At 48.3% G+C, this 18,207-nt stretch overlaps 1 protein-coding gene across 4 annotated transcripts in view; it reads left to right on the plus strand.

Moving 5' to 3' along the window:
• Positions 1-1,959: 1,959 nt before the first annotated feature.
• Positions 1,960-18,207, plus strand: part of GPC3 (glypican 3) — a 267,941-nt gene continuing 251,693 nt past the window's right edge. For 3 of the 4 annotated variants that reach the window (XR_010590450.1, XM_008179013.4, XM_042851179.2), the window contains exons 1-2: positions 1,960-2,344; positions 16,317-16,478. Coding sequence is in view for 2 of the 4 variants with exons in the window: in XM_008179013.4 (XP_008177235.2) it covers positions 1,975-2,344; positions 16,317-16,478 (532 nt within the window). In the remaining 2 variants the exon portion in view is untranslated. Of the gene's footprint in view, positions 2,345-16,316; positions 16,479-18,207 lie in introns of those variants that run through there. The other variant, XM_042851180.2, reaches the window with a different exon arrangement.

Below are 18,207 nucleotides of genomic sequence, written 5' to 3' on the forward strand. Positions count from 1 at the left end.
CTTAGGGGATGCAGAAGCAAGGAGAAAAAATGTTTCTGGAATGACGGACACAAGAAAGCAAAGGCTTGATTGGCGAGATGTGTAAGTGCAAACAAGAAAATATTTATTCTTCAAATTCTGTTCTCAGTTTTGCAGGTTACAGAAAAACCTCTTTCTCACCCTGTCTCATTTGGCTGTTCCGTCTGTGATGGCTCCTAATTTTACATTCCATTCTAAATTGTTCTCTCTATAGCCAAAAGTACTGGATCCAGATTTTTAAATCTGTCTATGTACATAATTTGTGTGTGCAACTAGTACATTTACATACACAATTCAGTAGTGCAGAAACAATGCAGCTGGTCACTTACCTGTGCAAATTACTCACCTTTGTGGGAATTGGATTCTAATATAATACCTATTTCAGGATCATTTCCCGGTTGGTAGAAATTTTAAATAGATTTAAAAATAATAAATGAACTGTTTAAGAGCTATAAATATATTTTTGATAGGAAATAACCATTTCTTATCATCAGGTAGGACAGTCTGTACGGAGAACAGAAATGACTCTTAGGACCTATTTATTATATATTTATGTGAACTTTATATATTTATGAAGCCTACTTAATATGAACAGGGATGTTTGCAGGTATCTTTTAAATGGCAAAGAAAACGGTTCTGTTTGGATTTAACATTTCCTTCTGAAATGGTGTGAACAGGAACAACACCATTATACTAGAGTCAGAAGGAAAAACGGACCAGAAAGTCACTACCATCAAAAGCGAAATTGACCCATGGCGTTGTTTGACCGGAGAGTGAAATGTGAACTAAGTTAACAGTCTCTAAATGCTGAAAAGGAGGTTCGATGGGGAAAAACTCGGCTGTAATAAGCTAAGGGGTGGCTAATGACAAAGGAAAGAATTGACGGAATCCCTGATAAAGGTGGGTTATTGTTGGAGGATTTGTTGCACACCCGTCCAATGACAGCAGCAGGCCTTTAGGGAAGGGTCACTTTCACATTAATTGGGCATTTTCAAACCAGCCTTTTTGTTCCCAACACTCGCTTTGTTTTTGGCAGGCTTACCCTGGTCCCGCAGACTAGCTTCTCTGTCACCCTGGTCCCCTCTCCCCTTACAGTCCAGGGTACTCTGCTGCCCCCCCCCCCTCCCGCTGGCTGGAGCTCGGGGCAGAAGGCCACCACTGCCTCGCTGGCTGGAACTAAGGTGATCGGCGCTGCTTTTTGCTCCCCGTGCGTCAGTTTTACTCCGTTCTGCCCCTACGACGGGGCTCGGTTTTCCTGGTCAGCGCGGAGCTGCGCGAAGGCGAGACGCTGGCTGGGGTGCCGGGGATGTTTAGGGTACAGATTTCAGGCTCCGAATCCATCTTTCCAAACGCAGCTTCCCCCGGCTGCAAGCGCCCCCCCGGCCTCTCCTCTGGCCCAGCCGCGGAGTTTTTACCGCAAAAAGAGGGGAGGGCGGGGGACTGGAAAAGGTCTCTGATGTTCCCCGTCCCGCTCGGCTGCAGAAACCCGCTGCGGGTTGCAGCGCCCCTCACCTGGCCGCGGCGGGCAGGTGCTACCCCCCCAGGCCCAGTCTGCACCTGGCCGCGGCGGGCAGGTGCTGGGAAGGGGAGGAAGGTGATACCCCCCCAGGCCCAGTCTGCACCTGGCCGCGGCGGGCAGGTGCTGGGAAGGGGAGGAAGGTGATACCCCCCCAGGCCCAGTCTGCACCTGGCCGCGGCGGGCAGGTGCTGGGAAGGGGAGGAAGGTGATGACCCCCCAGGCCCAGTCTGCACCTGGCCGCGGCGGGCAGGTGCTGGGAAGGGGAAGCAGGTGATACCCCCCCAGGCCCAGCCCCCCTGCACCTGGCCGGGGCTGCGCTGCCCGCGGAGGGTCGGAGCCAGCCGGGAGGCAGCGCCCCCAGCCCGGGGGTGGTGCCGGGGGAGGGCTGGCCGGGCCAGGGCGGCTGCAAGCGGGCGAAGTCCCCGGCGCGGCGGCCAATGAGCTTGGCGGAGGGGGCGGGCCGGGGAAAAGTTTGCCGGGAGCCAGTGGCGGCGCCGGCTGGCCGGGCCAATCAGAGCGGGGCAGCCCGGCTGGGAGCGCCCGAGACCGGGCCGCCTGCCTGCGCCAGCCGGGGGAGCCGGGCAGCCGCCGAGCGCGGGCGGGGAGGAGCCGGGGCCCGGCCGGGCGGCGATGAGCGCCCGCGGGCGGCTGTAGAGAGGATGGCCGGGGGCGCCCTGCGCCTGGCCCTGCTGGCCGCGATCTGCCTGCGGGGCTGGGGCCAGCCCGACGCCACCTGCCAGCGCGTCCGCGCCGCCTTCCAGCTGCTGCAGCCCGGAGCCAAGGGGGTGCCCGAGAGCCCGGTGGCAGGTGAGCCGGGGCCAGCCGGGCGGGGGGTGACAGGTGCGAGCGGCCCCGGGCCCCCCCAGAGGCGGCTGCAGCCAGCGAGCCCCGGCGGGCTTGGAGGGGGCAGGCGGGTGCCTGGGGCGCCCCGCTGGGGGCTGTGAGCGGAGCTCGGCGGCCCCAGGGAGGCGGCGGTAGCGGCCCCGGAGAGCTCGGGGAGCAGCCGGGCCATCCACGTCCCCTCGGGCCTGCGGGCGCTTCCCCGGCTGCTGCGGGGAAAGTTGGTGGAAGTCGTCTCCGGTCCCCTCCCGCGGACCCGCAGCGCTGGCGGGGTCGGGGTCAGTGCCCGTGTGCCTGGCTCGGCTCGGGGATCGGGCTCTCTGCGTGCTCGGCTAATGACTGGGGGCCAGACGCGGCCCGGGGGCAGCCCCCTTACCCCGGGGACGGAGTTAGCCCCTGGCTTTGGGTCTCTTCCCCGCCCCGCTGACTCCCTGCAGCCTGGGCTCGGGGCTGACAGCAAGGGCTGACAGCGGCTGGGTTGCTTCTCCGGCCGGGTGCGTGGCTGTCCAGCCGCTGGTCCCGGTGCGGGATCCCTCCCGCACGGCCGGCGGCAAACGCGCTGCTGGGTCCGGACCGCGCTGGGCTGCTCGGAGAAGACGCGGCGGGTCGCTGCGGGAGTGAATTCGGTGCTCAGGGAAGTGCGGGTGGAGGCGGGAAGGAGAAGGGTTTCCCTGCGTGCGCTCAGCCCCGCACCGCAGCCCGGGGTCCCTACCCTGGCTAGCTGCTTACCCCGGAGTCACACCGCGCCGGCGGGCTCGGGCAGGCGCGGGGCAGGGGGAGTGCACCCCGTGGAAGAGTGAATTGGGGATGGACCTGACCCGGAGCGGCGCAGCGTGCCCCGAGCTCCCCCGGCACCTTGCAGCCCTCCAGCCCCGGCTGGGAACCCGCCACGCTCACTTCCACCCGTCTCGCCCGATCCCATCCCGCCTGGTCTCCCTGGCCGGCTCAGACGCTCCGGGCGGGCGGGGGGACGGTAGTCTCCAGGCCCAGACTGTTTGCCATCTGGGCTTTTGCTTTCCATTTTTGGGGTTGACTAGAGAGTGCGGGGGGCGGAAAGCAAAGGCGCCCTGCTCTAGAAAATGTCTCTAGGACAAGTACAGGAGATGAGGAATTGCTAGTTCCCTTCACGTGGGCTGCTGCCGATCTCTGACACTTACAGAAAACGGGGACACCCAACTCCCCACGTTCTTACAGGGCCGCGCGTATTGTGGGGCCGGGTGAATATAGACAGGGGTGACCAGTGAAGAATTGCATTGTCTGTGGCTTTCTGCAGTGTCCTACCTATTCTGCGACATCCTTTCCTTCGCGGAGCAATGTATTGTGATGGAGAGGAGATCGCTTTGATTTCCCTGCTGCAGTTCGCAAACTCTGTGGGGGAAAAACAGACTCTTGAAAAGCTTTCTTCACTGCATATACAGTGTTCACAACCTCAGTTTTTGACAAGCACCGCAGAAAAAGCCAATGTCAAGTGTGTTGATACAGACAGGAAGAGGAGAAAAAGAATGAAAACCCGCGGAAAGGGTTCATCGGTATTTCCGAGTTCTGTGATCATGCAGAATTCTATCGTAGCCAGGGTGTAATGAATTCTCTCGTGTAACTTCAAATGGAATAACTATGGTATAGTTTGTCGCTGTTATTTAATAGCAGGAGACCAGAGCTGCAAGTTATGTGCTCGTTTTTAAACAGCAGCGACCACTTACTTAGCTCTTATCGTTCATATGCAACAGCACCCTCAAAATGCATTCCTAATGATGTTGAACTGGGTCAAAAGAAAGACTTTAAATAATTGTCATAAAGCGGAATTAGTGACAGATGAGCATTTTTTTTTAAAAAGCTCTTTTATTTAGGGAGGATTTGGATTAACTGTTAATGATGGCTATTCATCTCTTCTTTACCCAAATCTATTTCATAGAATCATAGACTTTAAGGTCAGAAGGGACCATTGTGATCGTCTAGTTTGACCTCCTGCACAACGCAGGCCCCAGAATCTCACCCACCCACAAACACTGAACAGCATAAAAACCAGGTGTCAAATTAGTCCCTCTGCAGAGTAACTCGCTGCAACCAGAAGGCGACACTGGGCTCCAACATGAGTGAACAGAACACTTAAAAGTCACAGGGTCTGTGGTGCTCTGGGGCACCCTGTAGTACCCAGTCACATCTCCAGAGATATGGAACCTGTCGTTATGCTTCGTCTATAAGAATGTTTGCTAGGTGGCAGCTTGGTACATAAAATCAGTCCCAGGGAGGAAATCTTTATTCTCAAAGCATCAGTTAGGTTAGCCCCGTCACCCCTTCTTTAAGCTGTAGGCAGAGCTCAGTTTTGAAAAATGAGACTTAGCAAATGGTCAGGTTATAATGTGACCTACCGATTTCTGATACTTCAAATGGATAGAAAGAGCTAATGGAGAAGGGGGCCTCTTGTTGAAAGCAATGAGTGTTTCTCCAGTGGTTTCGGTTAGCATCAGGATTCAGGCCCCAGTTCAGCGACATGCTGACATACATGCCTGATGTTGAGGGTGTGAATTGTCCCACTGAGGTCAATGGGCCCTTAAAGTTAGGGGCATCCACGAGGGGCCTAAACCCAGAACATTTACATCTTCAAGGTGGCTACTATGAATGCATCGGGAACTCCTTCTCAAAGCACTTTCTATGGACTCTTGCTGGGCGGTGTGCAGTCCAGGCCGGCAAGAGAAATGGTAAACCGTGTGAAGCTGCACATGAGGGGCCGCGGATGCATTTTAGTGCTTACCTACAGATCTACACAATCAGATCAGTGCCGGCTTAAAGTAGAAGCGCTGTAGCATACCTTTGTCTGAACATGTTGTATTAGTATGTGATAGACCTTTATAGGTACGAAAGAGCTGTTACAACCCACAGGGTACGTTGTACACTTGCAAAATCGCCTGGGTATTAGTTACAGATAACGGCTGCCGAGGGCATGTTATTCTCCCTCTCAACTCTTGCACTTTGAGAAGTCTCGCTTCAATTTTTTTTATCTTTTAAAAAAAAAAAAGTGAATGAAAAAAATTGAAATTCACACTCTTTAAAGTCCCACTTTAACGCTCTCAAAGCCAGTCTAGCGCTCTACCTGTCCGCACATAAGGTTGGCTACCTGTGGTTTGGGGAACCATACAATAGCAGACCTTAAAATATTGGAGCTAAAATATGATGATGATGATTGTATTACAATAGCGCTCTTGTGCTAGGCAGCATACAGACATATGGCAAAGAGACAGTCCCTGCCCGAAAGAGTTTACAATCTAAGCATAAAAGACAAGCGACTCCAGGTGCAAACAGTAATCGGATAGGGGAGCGCAAGGGAACCATGGGATGGTCCTGAGCAGCATGATAAGCAGTGGTCACAAATAAAAATGCTCCTTATGTTTATATAGCACCTTTCACTGAGAGTCGCATCGCACTGGCCGTACTATAGATATAAGAATGGCTTCACCCATCTCTGAGATGCAGAATACTTCACAAGCATTTGGGACAGGAAGTGGAGGAGAATACATGCGTGTCTCGTTTGAGACTTCAGAGTATTGGGCTTAACCTCTTGTGAGTTCTGAGTCCTTAGCTAGACAGACATTTGTCATTTTTCAACAATATCTTAAATGAGTGATAGTCACTGGGGAGAACATAGACCCAAGTACTGGTGGGGTCAGGACATGTTTTCTCTCCTGTCCCCCTCTCCTACTTTCCCCCTTTCCCAGATTTTTGTGCTGTCCTGTTGATGTTCCCTTCAGAACAGCTGCCTGCCGGCCTGCCTGCCTCCCTCGCTTTTTCAGGCAGTTGCACCTTTTGAGGGCGTGTGTTTATATGCCATGCATGACTATAAATGAATTTAGGACCTCTTTTTATATTTTCTAGTCCGAAACCATATTTGTTTGAATGGCACTTTCCTGCAAGTACTTCAAGTTAATTATCTGCATCCAGTAGGTGTCATCTGGCTGACAGGCAGGGCTTTGCACATCCAGCGAACTCTCTGAAGTGTGCTAAAATGAGTTTATATAGATAACAAACGTGTGGTGGGTAGACAGATAAAATAGAACGGGCTGCAGCGGCTAAGATTGGGCAGAGAAGCAAAGTCTGTTAAAGAGGAAAACTCTCCCCCAAAGTTTGCGTGTGATGGAGATTAAAGAGAGCTGCCGTTCTGAGCCCAACTCTGAGCCTTAATCAAGCAAAACTTCCCACTGAAGTCAATGGGAGTTTCGTTTGGGGAATTTGGCTCTTAGGTGTTAGGCTGCTGTCTTAAACCAATCAGATGCTTGGGAATTGATGGGGAGGGGCTGAGGGTTCCTCCTTCCCTCCCACGCTGTCCAACCCTGACATTGTCATGCAGTGGGCAGATTTCTTCCCTCCCCCACCCCCTTGGCAAGTGAAAGACCAGTCAGCCAGGAAAGAAGTGTTGAAGGGAGTGATGAGTTGTAGCTCCAAATGGTCTCCGTCAGGGAGATAACTTATGTGGCCCCAAAGATGACTGCCTGGTGCTATAAAAATCTGGCATCTGCATAAGGGGCTTCCCGAAAGGAAATCTCATTGCAGCAAACCTCCTGGGGCTGGGGAGCTTTCGGCAGTCTGAGAAACCTCCCCTTTCTAGCAGGAGATGAGAGGACTCCCATCTGGCCCTCTTTCCACTGGGGAGCTGTGTGGCATGTGATTCCAATCACCTGTGTGACCCCAGTGGTGTGGGAAGAGGAAAGGACCAAACCCAGTCTCAGGAGTGGGTGAATGCCAGGAGAGGGGTGTTTAGTGTCCCCTGCAGTTCCCTAACCATCCCGGTGCAGAGCTGGGTTGTATTTTGTTCTTCTGCAGCAGGATGAACTTTCATTGGACAAATTGGCTTTGAGGCCTTAAGCCACAGATATGGATGCAAAATTGGTTCATAAAGTTCTTCCTATCTATATTGCTTGGTGAGCAGGCATTCTCCCCAGCCTGCTCTGCAAACACAGTTTACATGCTTATAGAGTCTAAACTTGCCCCCTTTCTGCAGGTTGAGTTTATTAATAATGAAATCAATCAATAAATAAAGTTCAGGTCTTTCATGCTTCCCAGGCTTGGCTGCTCCTAGAGTTCCTCCCTCCAGACTGCTCAGCCCTGACACTAGATCCTCTTTCCCCAAAGAGCCCCTTCCACCTCCCTTATACTCAGGGGGAGTAAGGAGCCATTTACCTTGGTGAGTCTGCAGAATCTGCTTAACTCTTTACGCGCTGGACCAGTAACTGCTAACAGAGTGGGTGTTTACTGGAAACACTGCCCACTTCTTACAATCACAAAGTTACAACTTAGCCGCTGTAAAATGGATTTTCTGTATGCCTAAGTACAGAAGCTGGATCATAATTCAAGTAATGACTATTTGCTTAGACTTTGGATCTGACCCATATTGGATGCCTCTAAGAGTAATGACACTTCAGAGCATCCTCGGCTTCTAGTGCCAGCTGAATAAATCTCTGTAATAGGGGAAACATCACTCAAGTAGTATTTTCTAGCCTTCTGTTTATTGCTTTTTTCCCCTTCGTACATCTGTCAATTAATTAAAAAAACACCACCACAAGTTCTGAAATTCCCCGTCACAAGTCACCAGAAACTGCCTATTTACATTTAATATCAGCTTAGAGAAATTGAGTATTTAAATAACTTACCTAAAACACATTTTTAGAGCAAACCAGAAACGATGATTTCTAGGAACTTCGCTTGCCTTTATGAGCAGTTGTATCTCATGGCAGACGTAGAAGAAATACTGTGGTGTTAATACTTCAGGGTACTTAATGTTACAGGCCCGGGGTCTCTGGATCCATTGTCACTTTGGAGGAGTGCCGTGAAGGTACAGGTGTCCATGCACGTAGCTCTAGTTCCAGGATCACACTCTGGAAACGTAAATAAGTTACCCATTGTAACTTGACTACCTCTCAGGAAACAGAAGCAATATTAATTGAAGGCATCCATTAGAGAGCAGAATGGTAGACTAAGCTTCCGAATGGCATTATGTTTTCTGTGATGCCAGAGCATGCAATGGCGTATTTGATAGCACTTAGAGACCCTCCTGACCTAGCTACCATCAAAGAGAGTTTATTACTCAAGGGAGCAGCATGGAGTAATTTATGCCAGAATTTAGATTTGATTTAGAGAAGAATTTTTTTTTACAAATGGGGGAGTGAGGGGTCAGCATTGAACACTGGGGCCTCTTCAGAAAATCTTAAGATGCCAAATGAATTTTTCTCTGATGTAGAGATATTTTTAAAGATCTTTTTGAAACAAACATTGAATGCAAAAACATGAGCTGATGTGGAATTCTGTGCTGGGATAACTTACATCACTGTACATAAAACAGTAATAAGTAAATTAATTCTTTCTTCTATCTTTGTTTAGCTTTTCCTTTGTCATTTGTGTGTCTATTTCTCTCTCTCTCTTCCAAGAGTTGCTTGGATTCTGTTTCTTGCAGTATTTTTTTTTTTTTTTTAACCTTTCAGGTCAGTTTGTGGATAGGTTGGTAGATTGGAAACTTATGCCAAAATTTTCCAGTGTGGGGGTCTGAAGTTAGACTCCTAAAGCCATATGTAGGCACCTAAATAGAAGTGGTCTGATCATTCTTTTTTTGTGCTGAGCACCCGTAGCTCCTAGTTACATCAATGGGATTTGTGGGTGCCTAAGTCAAACCATTTTTATATAGGTGCCTAAATATGCCTTTAGCTGTGGTACCCAGCTTAGAAAGCTTTGCCTTTGGTAACTAATGCTGTGTTAGAACATCATCCTGTAGCCCCCCGCAGGAGCTGTGCCTGCTTAGTAAATGACGTAAACGACTGAATCTGCATGTTTCATCCAGTTGGGTCTGAGTGTTCAGACTCACATGCTGCAAAACCACAGAACTCGTTTGATCTTTCCAGGCAGAGAGAGGTCCGCTTCCTGCCCCCCCGTAGAAATAACTTTTTCTGACGCCTGTGAAATTTGCTTGGGAATCTTGCCTTTCCTTGCGTGCTGCCGGCAATCTTAGTACACACACAAGATGTGGGAGGTTAAGCCCGTTGGCTAGAAAACAGAACGTGGCTTCCTAAAAATGTAATGGCCCAGATCTTCTCCCAGTTCTGGTGCAGCTTGCGAACTTTCCTAGTTATCATCCCTGGGTGGGTGCTCAGTGGAAAGAGGGGGGACTTTCAGCCATATGTATCTCAGGGGCACAGCTTCTCAAAATTGTGCAGGGGAATGGCTTCTCTTTCCTGCGATCCCTTTGCCTTGGCCATCCTGGCACAAGGCATGCTGCCATTACATCCCTTGGTGGGCCTCGGCCGGCCCCTGACCTCTCTATCAAGTCCCCTGTGATGGAGTCAGCAGTAACTCCATTGGGCGTTCTCTTGTGGCTTTCACAATGGTTGTCCCATGGAGGCGCTCTCCTTAGGCATCCTCCTAAAGCAACAGAGCTCGGATGTTAGGGAGACCTTCGGTGAGCTCTGTGGGAAGGGGATGGAGTTGCATTGGGCCCCCTCCCATTCCTCTGGTGGTTTTAGGGCCATAAGAGTGGGATTTTTGCTCAACCCCCTTTCCCCCCCCCCCCCCCGCAGTATGCTGTGAAGTGGGATGGAAGGGAGGCATCCTCACCTTCCCAAGAGTGAGGGAGTGGGAGAGTCTCTGTCTTGTTCCATGTAAAGGCTGAGGAATATCTGTCTGGCTAGAAATATTCATGAGTGATTACGTTGTCTTCCCCTCTCTTCATGGAATTCAGTTTCCAATGCTCCTAGGTCCTTCCCTTTGAGAGAAGCAAGCGCAGAGGAACTCGGAGGAGATTAACACCTGGCTTCCTGGAGTAAGGTATTAAAAGTGGCACGCTGAATGGAAAGCCTGGGTTTGTGGGCACTGGAACGGAGCCGGGGAACAGCTTTAAACCAATGTTTCCTGTTGGCCTCCTGCGCCATCGCTCAAGGGGGTGCTTGCTTTGTACCTTACGTCTCCTTTTTTAAAAATCTGAGTAGGACTAATGATGCTTTCATCCAGGCTGCTTTTCCATTTAGCCTAGCACGATCGTTTAAGATCTTAGTTTACTGGAGAATTGAGTTTCTGTTCTTAATTATTTCAGGCCTGCAAGTTGCTCTCTTGATAGTAAAGAGCAGGAGCAGAACCCTAGAATTTAGTAACCTCCTAAGGCAATCATTTTATAGTGAGATCATTTCCCCCCCTCCCACCCTGGGGTTAATTTTAACAACATCCTGAATAGTGTTGTTCTGGGACTTTCTGATGCCTCCAGGACACTGTGTGTCTGTGTAATTAAAATACATATGTTGTGTACACACGTCTGTAAGTCAAACTCTGTGTTCTTGAAGGTGTAATTTAAAATGAGCATGGGCTATTGTTGAGTAGAGAAACATAAAATCAATTTACTTATGTCTTCTTTATAACCTCTCATTAAAAATGCTTTTTATAGCACTGTCATATTGTTGTGTGCCCAACTTTGCAAGACTTGAATAAGAATCCAGTGTCAGACAGCCCTGCGAAAGAGAAGATGGTGCAGAGAGTAATGGATAATAAATATCCCATGTGGTACCCATACTGTTCTGATTTTAATCACCTGTTCAGTGAGGTTGGTTTATAATTTATATCTTTTTAATTAGGTTTAAAAAAAAAACAGATAAATGGGCACTTGACCTGCTTTCTGAACAGCTGCATTTCCCTTCTCCTCACAATGTCAAGCATTAATATTCAGTGACAGATGCTGAATCCCTTTCTCAGGCGGTTTAAATAACATTTTATTAAACATAAAATATTGCACTGGCAAGGGGAAAAAATATCCAAACATAAGTTGTTAAAAGTGTGAGCCAGGTTTGTGTCTCAGACTAGTCCCCCTAAAGTATTCAGAAGAAGAATGCTCTCCTTTTGTGCGGGGTTGGTAGTAAAAACAAGACCCATAAAGTAATTGACTAGAGCCAGCAGGAATTCCTAAGCAACAGAACTTGATGCAGTGCCCCTGAAGCTCTGTACAAAGAACCCTCCTTGACCTGTTGTCTGTGAAGGCTGTAGCAGTGTAACATTGCTCAGGTTTTAGGGCCAGATGCTCATCTTGTAGCCTATGCGTAAACCTGGAGTAACTTCAGTGTGGTTACTGTAGCTCTAGGCCACCATGTGCAATTAGATGTGGATGGACAGATGGACGTTGGTGCCCCTGGAGAGCCCTGTTGAAATTTGTGGCCTGTCTGCCTGTCTCTGCTGGCAGGATTGGGGCCATACTCTAGTGTGACTGAGATCAGAATTTGGTCCTTAAGCCCTCAATAAGAATTTTACATCAACTGCATGGAGATGATGTGGATGCTGTAGCCCCTGCTCTACTAAACGCTTCTCCATGGACCCAGTTCTCTCTCAACAAGAATTTGAATGACGTGCTGAGCAGCAGTTGATTGAAGAGTGAATTTTAAAATTCCTGTGTCAAAGTGGGGAAAAAGTAGTAGTGGAGATGGCTGCAGCTCTAGACATGCCGTAGTTCTGTTGGCCGTGAATGTGTGCAAAATTACTGGAGCATTTACACTCCTATTCCCCAAGATGGCATAAATGCCACAGCACTGTAACATTCCTTCATCTATACACATCTACCTACGGGCCAGATCCTGCAGCCCCTTAACCACAGGAATAGTGTTCTGCGGGGTCAGGCGCACACACCTAATATTGTCCATCTAGAAATGGAAAAAGATGAAAAGAAGATCAATACATGAACATCTAAATGTGTTTTTAAATAAACCTGTCAGGGTAACTTCCTAGAGATTTTTCTCTCCACAATGAAATTGTAATGATCTATAACAAAGGGAAGAGCTCATTTGCAGTGGCTGAGAATGGCATTACAAGGTGCAGTGGTTTGAAACTAAAAAAAGGAAAAATGTCGGTTGGAAGATAAAACAATCTGAACAGCAAGGACCATTAAGCAATGGAATGATCTTAACTATCTCCCAAGTCAGGAGCCATCACGGGAGATATTTAAGAGTTAGATAAAATACTCACAGTAGCAAATTTGCAGGGGGTTGGGTTGGATGACCCATGGGACTTTTTACCCCCTCTCATGTAGGACTCCAGGAACATGCAGTAATATATTAAATGCATATCTGGGTCGACCTTACGCTTGTCATATGTTGCCAGATGTTCATCCCCTCATAGGGTGACCAGATGTCCCATTTTTAAAGGGACAGTCCCATTTTTTGGGACTCTCTTATATAGGTGCCTATTGTGCGCCTCCACCCCCATCTGGGTTTTTCACATTTGTGGTCACCCTGTTCCCTCACATCAGTACATTGCTGAATGAGTGTTCTTGATCCAGACTTGTATATACAGCATTTTATGCAACATCCGTAATACATTGGTCTTCTATAGCACACGCACTTTGTACAGCACCTCCCACAATGGAATCCTGGTCAATGGCGATACAAATAATAGAATCATAGAATATCAGGGTTGGAAGGGACCTCAGGAGGTCATCTAGTCCAACCCCCTGCTCAAAGCAGGACCAACCCCAACTCACAGGCTTTCCAAGCTCTTCACAAACGAGCCTTAACAGCTGGGAGGTGGAAAAGCAGTTTGTTCACCTAGAAAATGGGGATCATAAGAAAGTCGATAGAAGAGTTTTCAATGGCACAGAAAGCCGTTAAATGCTCAGTTCCCATTGACTCAGAGTCTAATGCCCCTTCCCCCAATTGACTTGTTCCATGTTACACAGCAAGACTGTGCCAGTCAAGAATAGTACCTGAGAGTGCCTAACTCTGTCCTGTACTGTAGCTGCTAAACTGTACCCCCACCCTTTGGGCGGTAAACAGCAATGCCCTAAACCTTCAAGCATCTCACTCTGAAATTTCTGTCCTGCCTTTATTGACCTCCAGGATAGTTAATATTCTTGGCTCCCACCATACAAATTTTTGGGCCATTCAGAGCAACTCCCAGCCTTTCCCCTTTGTGTTTGCTCTCATGTGGGATACATGTGTATCATTTACTTAAAAGTAAAAAACCAATTTGAGATATGACATAGTTCAGCTGATCACAGTGAGAAAGGGAGGTGCCTAGATGACATTGCTGTTTTCCATTCATTTCTCTCTCTCTCGCACAATTCTCTTCACTGCTAGATTTTAGAGATTTTTCTGTATTGGGATCAACTCTGTGTTTTGTTTGAAATTAGAGCACTAACTACACCCTGGAGAACTAAGCCCTGCAGTAGCAGGACATTGAAAGCTATGCAGTAGAGTTAAACGTATCGTGCTATGTACTTTGGGTTGCAAATTGACTGGGATTTAATTCTAAGCCACCTTTATGAAAGTGCCTTTATGTAACAACTTGTTTTAGTTGTATAGCTTTTCATATTTCATTCAAATATTTTATTTCATAATATTTTAGTTCTTTAGGCAATTTTACAGCTTTTGTTAGTTTTTCGCACATACAATGTCACCGGGCTCCTATGAAGTAATCGATCCTACATGTCATTAATACACTTTACCACTTTAATAAGCCTCAGTTTTAATATAACGTGCAATATCTGTGTTAGTAAAAATCTTCCCTGTGCATAAAACATGCGTTGGCAATGAAATGTGTCAAATCACCTTTTATAGTGGGGGAAAATGTTTCAATTTTCGTTGTTCCCAGGCCCTGACAATTTGAATCCTTTTTTTTTTTTTCCATCTCGTCTTAGGAAAGTGGAAGATCAAGGTTTACATTAATATTTATCTTGTTCTTTAATGTTCATTTTTTTTCAAAAGTGATTTTTGACACTTTTCCATGATTAGTTGAAAAGTGAATATAGTAGAGATATTAAAGGAAGAACCCAACAAATATAAGGATGATTAATCCTCAGATCAGAGTGATAATTTACTGGAGTAATGGCAAAATCAATCAGAACTTGCTTCATTTCCATTTAAAAAACACATCCTACAGACTAAACTTGAAACCACTCTTGTGAAACTAGTGGAACTGCTATGTATGACTTTATTAAGATGACACGATCTTTGGGCCAGGGACTGCAACTTGGTACTGTGTTCATCAAGTGCGTAGCACAATGGGAATCTAATCCTTGCTTGACAGCCTCTAGACCCTACTGCAGTACAAGTAATTAATAAGTAAGACAGTTCTGGGAGATGAAGTCAAAGGTTCTCCTTGACTTCAGTGGTGGTTGGATTTGGGTCTCTGCACCTCAAGTTGCTTTTTAATGGACCATTAAGTACTGTGTACCCACCCACTATTATTAACCGCAGCCGTGGATTAGATTACACCTCTACCCCGATATAACGCTGTCCTCGGGAGCCAAAAAATCTTACCGTGTTATAGGTGAAACTGCGTTCTATCGAACTTGCTTTGATCCGCCAGAGCACGCAGCCCCGCCCCTCCCCGGAGCGCTGCTTTATAACCGAATTCGTGTTATATCGGGTCGCGTTATATTGAGGTAGAGGTGTATTTTTATGATCAAGGCTTTTGATTCTGATATGAGCTGTTTATTCTGTTTGATCTTGTGTGTCTACAATTTGCTGTTGGAACATAGTTGAGGTGTGTGTATGTGCGCGTGCATGTACATACGAACATACATGCACACACACATATATATAAATAAATGAGTCCAAGACCTACAAAAGTGACTTGGTTTTGCCACCTCAAGCAGTCATAAGATCATGAGACTTAACCTTCCCCTCCGCCCCCCCAATGATTTAATGCTCTAAAGTATGTTGGGTTCTTTTTGTTTGCACTCTGGTGTTTGAGCTATCAGGGTTCATGTTTTCCAGTTTTTATTTGAAACCACAAGGGCTACAAACTTATTTCAGTTTATTTTTTTTAAATGTGAAAGTTCAGGATCTCAGCTCATCGCATGCCTCTAGGAACTGGGGCTTTTCCAGGATGCCCAAATCGCATGGGACTCCTGATTAAACCAGGAGACTTGGCAACACCAAGGACTAGTGTTCGGAATATTCAGTTGGCGATACCGTAAGGGGCCTTACTTCTAGAGAGCAGGAGCTCAGCATTTTCTAAAAATCAGGCACCCAAAAAGTGAGATAGCTAAAATGACTTGTTGTTTGGCAAACCTTGGGCATCTATTACATGGTTTTTCTGCTCCGGACATTGCAGTACAAGGCTGCCTGGTGTGCGAGGACTGTTTTTCATAGACTCTGTTGTATGCGCAGTTCCTCCCAGACTTCTGCAAATAGTCCCTGATCCTGCACTTGGGTATGTGGAGCCCACTGACTCTTATGGTGCTCCATGTAGGCGTAAGGGTCCAGCCACACACATCCTGTTACTTGCATGGGACTGGCATGAACTAGGCAAGCAGGATTTGGCCTGTAGTAATGCTCACACAGTAGAAACACTATATTTGAATAGACTTCTCTTAGCTGACATTAAAAACTGAAAAATAATTGGTTTGTCCTAAGCCCATTCCAGTTAGGGCTGTGGGTTTGGAAGGCTGGAGGGCATATGCAAATAAGGTAATGCTGTGATTTGTATATTCAGTGATATGCATTACCCCAGTGTCACAAACTCCCCTCCATCAAATCTTTGCTCCTCTTTCCTGTCAAACCCCTCATTTTCCCCGCATCCTCGACCCCGATCTGGTTCTCTCCTATCTGTGGCCCCCTACTGCATGCTCCCAGCGTGCCCACAGCCATAGAGATGTGAGCACAATGATGCTCTAACATCACTTTGCCCAACACAGCTTGGCTATGTCTCTAGGGCAAAGCAGGATGGGGGCCTATGCCTTAAGCAGGGTTTTGGTGACTGCTATCCTCAGATGGTTCCCCTCCAGCTATATCCATGTTGCCTAGAATGCCTCTTCCCTCAGCTCTGCAGGTGCTTGGGAGCCCAGTAGGGGATGCACAAAATCCGGAGCATTGCCGTTCAGTCAGGATCTGCCTGATGCAATTATTGCAATGGTACCAGACTCCGGAGCTGCTTTCTTCTTCCATGTGCTAAGGCCAGCTTCTAACGCACTCGTCTCCGTACGCAGGGGCAGATCTGCAAGTGTGTGTCCCAAAGGGTTCAACCTGCTGCTCAAGGAAAATGGAGGAGAAGTATCAGGCAACGGCCCGTTTGACCATGGAGCAGCTGCTCCAGTCTGCCAGCCTGGAGCTGAAGTTCCTCATCATTCAAAACGCTGCCGTCTTCCAAGGTAAGCGTTTGACTTTCCTTTGCACGGCCGTCAGGGAGCGTTATGGTGTCCTGGGTGCTCGGCTGCGGGAATAATGATTAAGGCTGAATGGGACTTTCCCCTCTGAGCTCTGCTAGCAGCAGCCCTTGCTACATCAGGAAAGAGCAGTGTCTTCTCCCCTGCATCCTCCTTCAGGGTATCAATGGGGCATGAGCCACTCCCCGGACCTGCGATAGCACCCGCCTTGCCCGTCAACCCTGCAGCTTGGGGCTATGGGCTGAGAGAAGGGGGTCCTCGTGCCCCCCCTCTTTCCTGCCCCCCCTTTAGTGCCAATGGAGGACAAGCCTTGTAACTCTTGCCTAGTTAGGGCACCTCACTGATATAGTTCTTCTCAATGGTACTAGGGAAAGTTTTGTGGTGATAAAGCGCTGGGGGAATGAGGTCGTCTTCAACAGGCATTGTTACACCCATTCCCACGACCCGGAAGGGACACGTCCAATAGCCTCTCTTGGAGGTGGAGTCTCTTTCAGAGAGATCCTTTCTTTGGGCCCTAGAAGTGCAAGCGGATAGGGCTTCTGAGGCTTTGCGGCTGTGTTCAGGGGTCTCTCTTTGATAGTGACTGAAGCATTAAATAAATGCTCGCGCGTCTCAGTCTGGGCCATGCCTTGTTGCCGAGCTGCAGTAGCTACGTGGTCACGGCACTGTAGGTTTTCAATGCCTGGCTAATTAAATCATTGTGACAATCTGCTGTGGAAGCACTTAGTTTCTTTCTGAACTTTCACGGCGCGAGGTCTCTAACGATCAAGCAGCCCAGGCCCCAGATGTGACAGTTACCACATGTGGAATAATTCACCATTGCCAGTGAGAAATGACAAGGCCCAGTAGCCGATATCTGAAAGAGCTACGGGCTTCTGTGCTCTGTTGCTGTTGGCTTAGTGGAGGAAGCGTTGTGTAGCTTGCAAATGAATAGCATTTTGAGCCCCAAAAAGCCACGAATGGGGCTTCCTTGCCAGTATGTCTGAATTTTGTTTTAAATCCCCTTTGACAGATGCTTTACGCCCTCTGGTTCCTGCCCCTTCCATAGGAAAGGCAACTTGGTGCACTTCTGATCTGTAGGCAGGACAGGGTTAGAGGGGCAATCAGCCGAGGCTCCCCCTCCCCTGCTGGTGCTGGAGGAAGAACTGGGCAGTGTCGGAGCAGATTTTGGTGGGAGATGGGGTGGGGAGCACTGTGGACCAGCTGGAAAAGAAAAAGAGCTGGTTAAACCTAGGTGTGAGTGGCCCGAGGAGATACCTCTGTGAGGTCGTCCTCGGTGCCCTGGGGTAATACGGACGAGTGATGGAAGTTTTCTTTGTTGCTAATTGCTGTTGGGTGTGGAGAGGGGTTAGGATGAATGGCTAGGAACTGCTTCTCTAAGGCACCTTCTCCACTTTCCAATCCAAAAGGGCTGCTCCGGACTAGATTCGGTTTTCGCTTCCGAACCTCGGTAAAATTATAAATAGCCTCGGGTTTGAAAAGTGTAAGGGCCCTTCTGTGGCTAATACAGAAGCTGCCCCTGGACCAAGCTGATGGGAGGAGACTATCCCAGGTGTTTCTGCGGTTCTCGTATTGCCTGTGGCTCTTGTGGAGGGATTTCTGATGTGGCAGGTTGGGATCTGTGCACAAGTCCCCTAACCAGGTTTGTTTCTAGAACTGCGTTTGGATGATGCTGGAGATGCATCAGCTGGAATGGCCCTGTTTGACACTTTCA

This window comes from Chrysemys picta, chromosome 9, assembly GCF_011386835.1.
Source record: "Chrysemys picta bellii isolate R12L10 chromosome 9, ASM1138683v2, whole genome shotgun sequence".
Lineage (NCBI taxonomy): Eukaryota > Metazoa > Chordata > Testudines > Emydidae > Chrysemys > Chrysemys picta.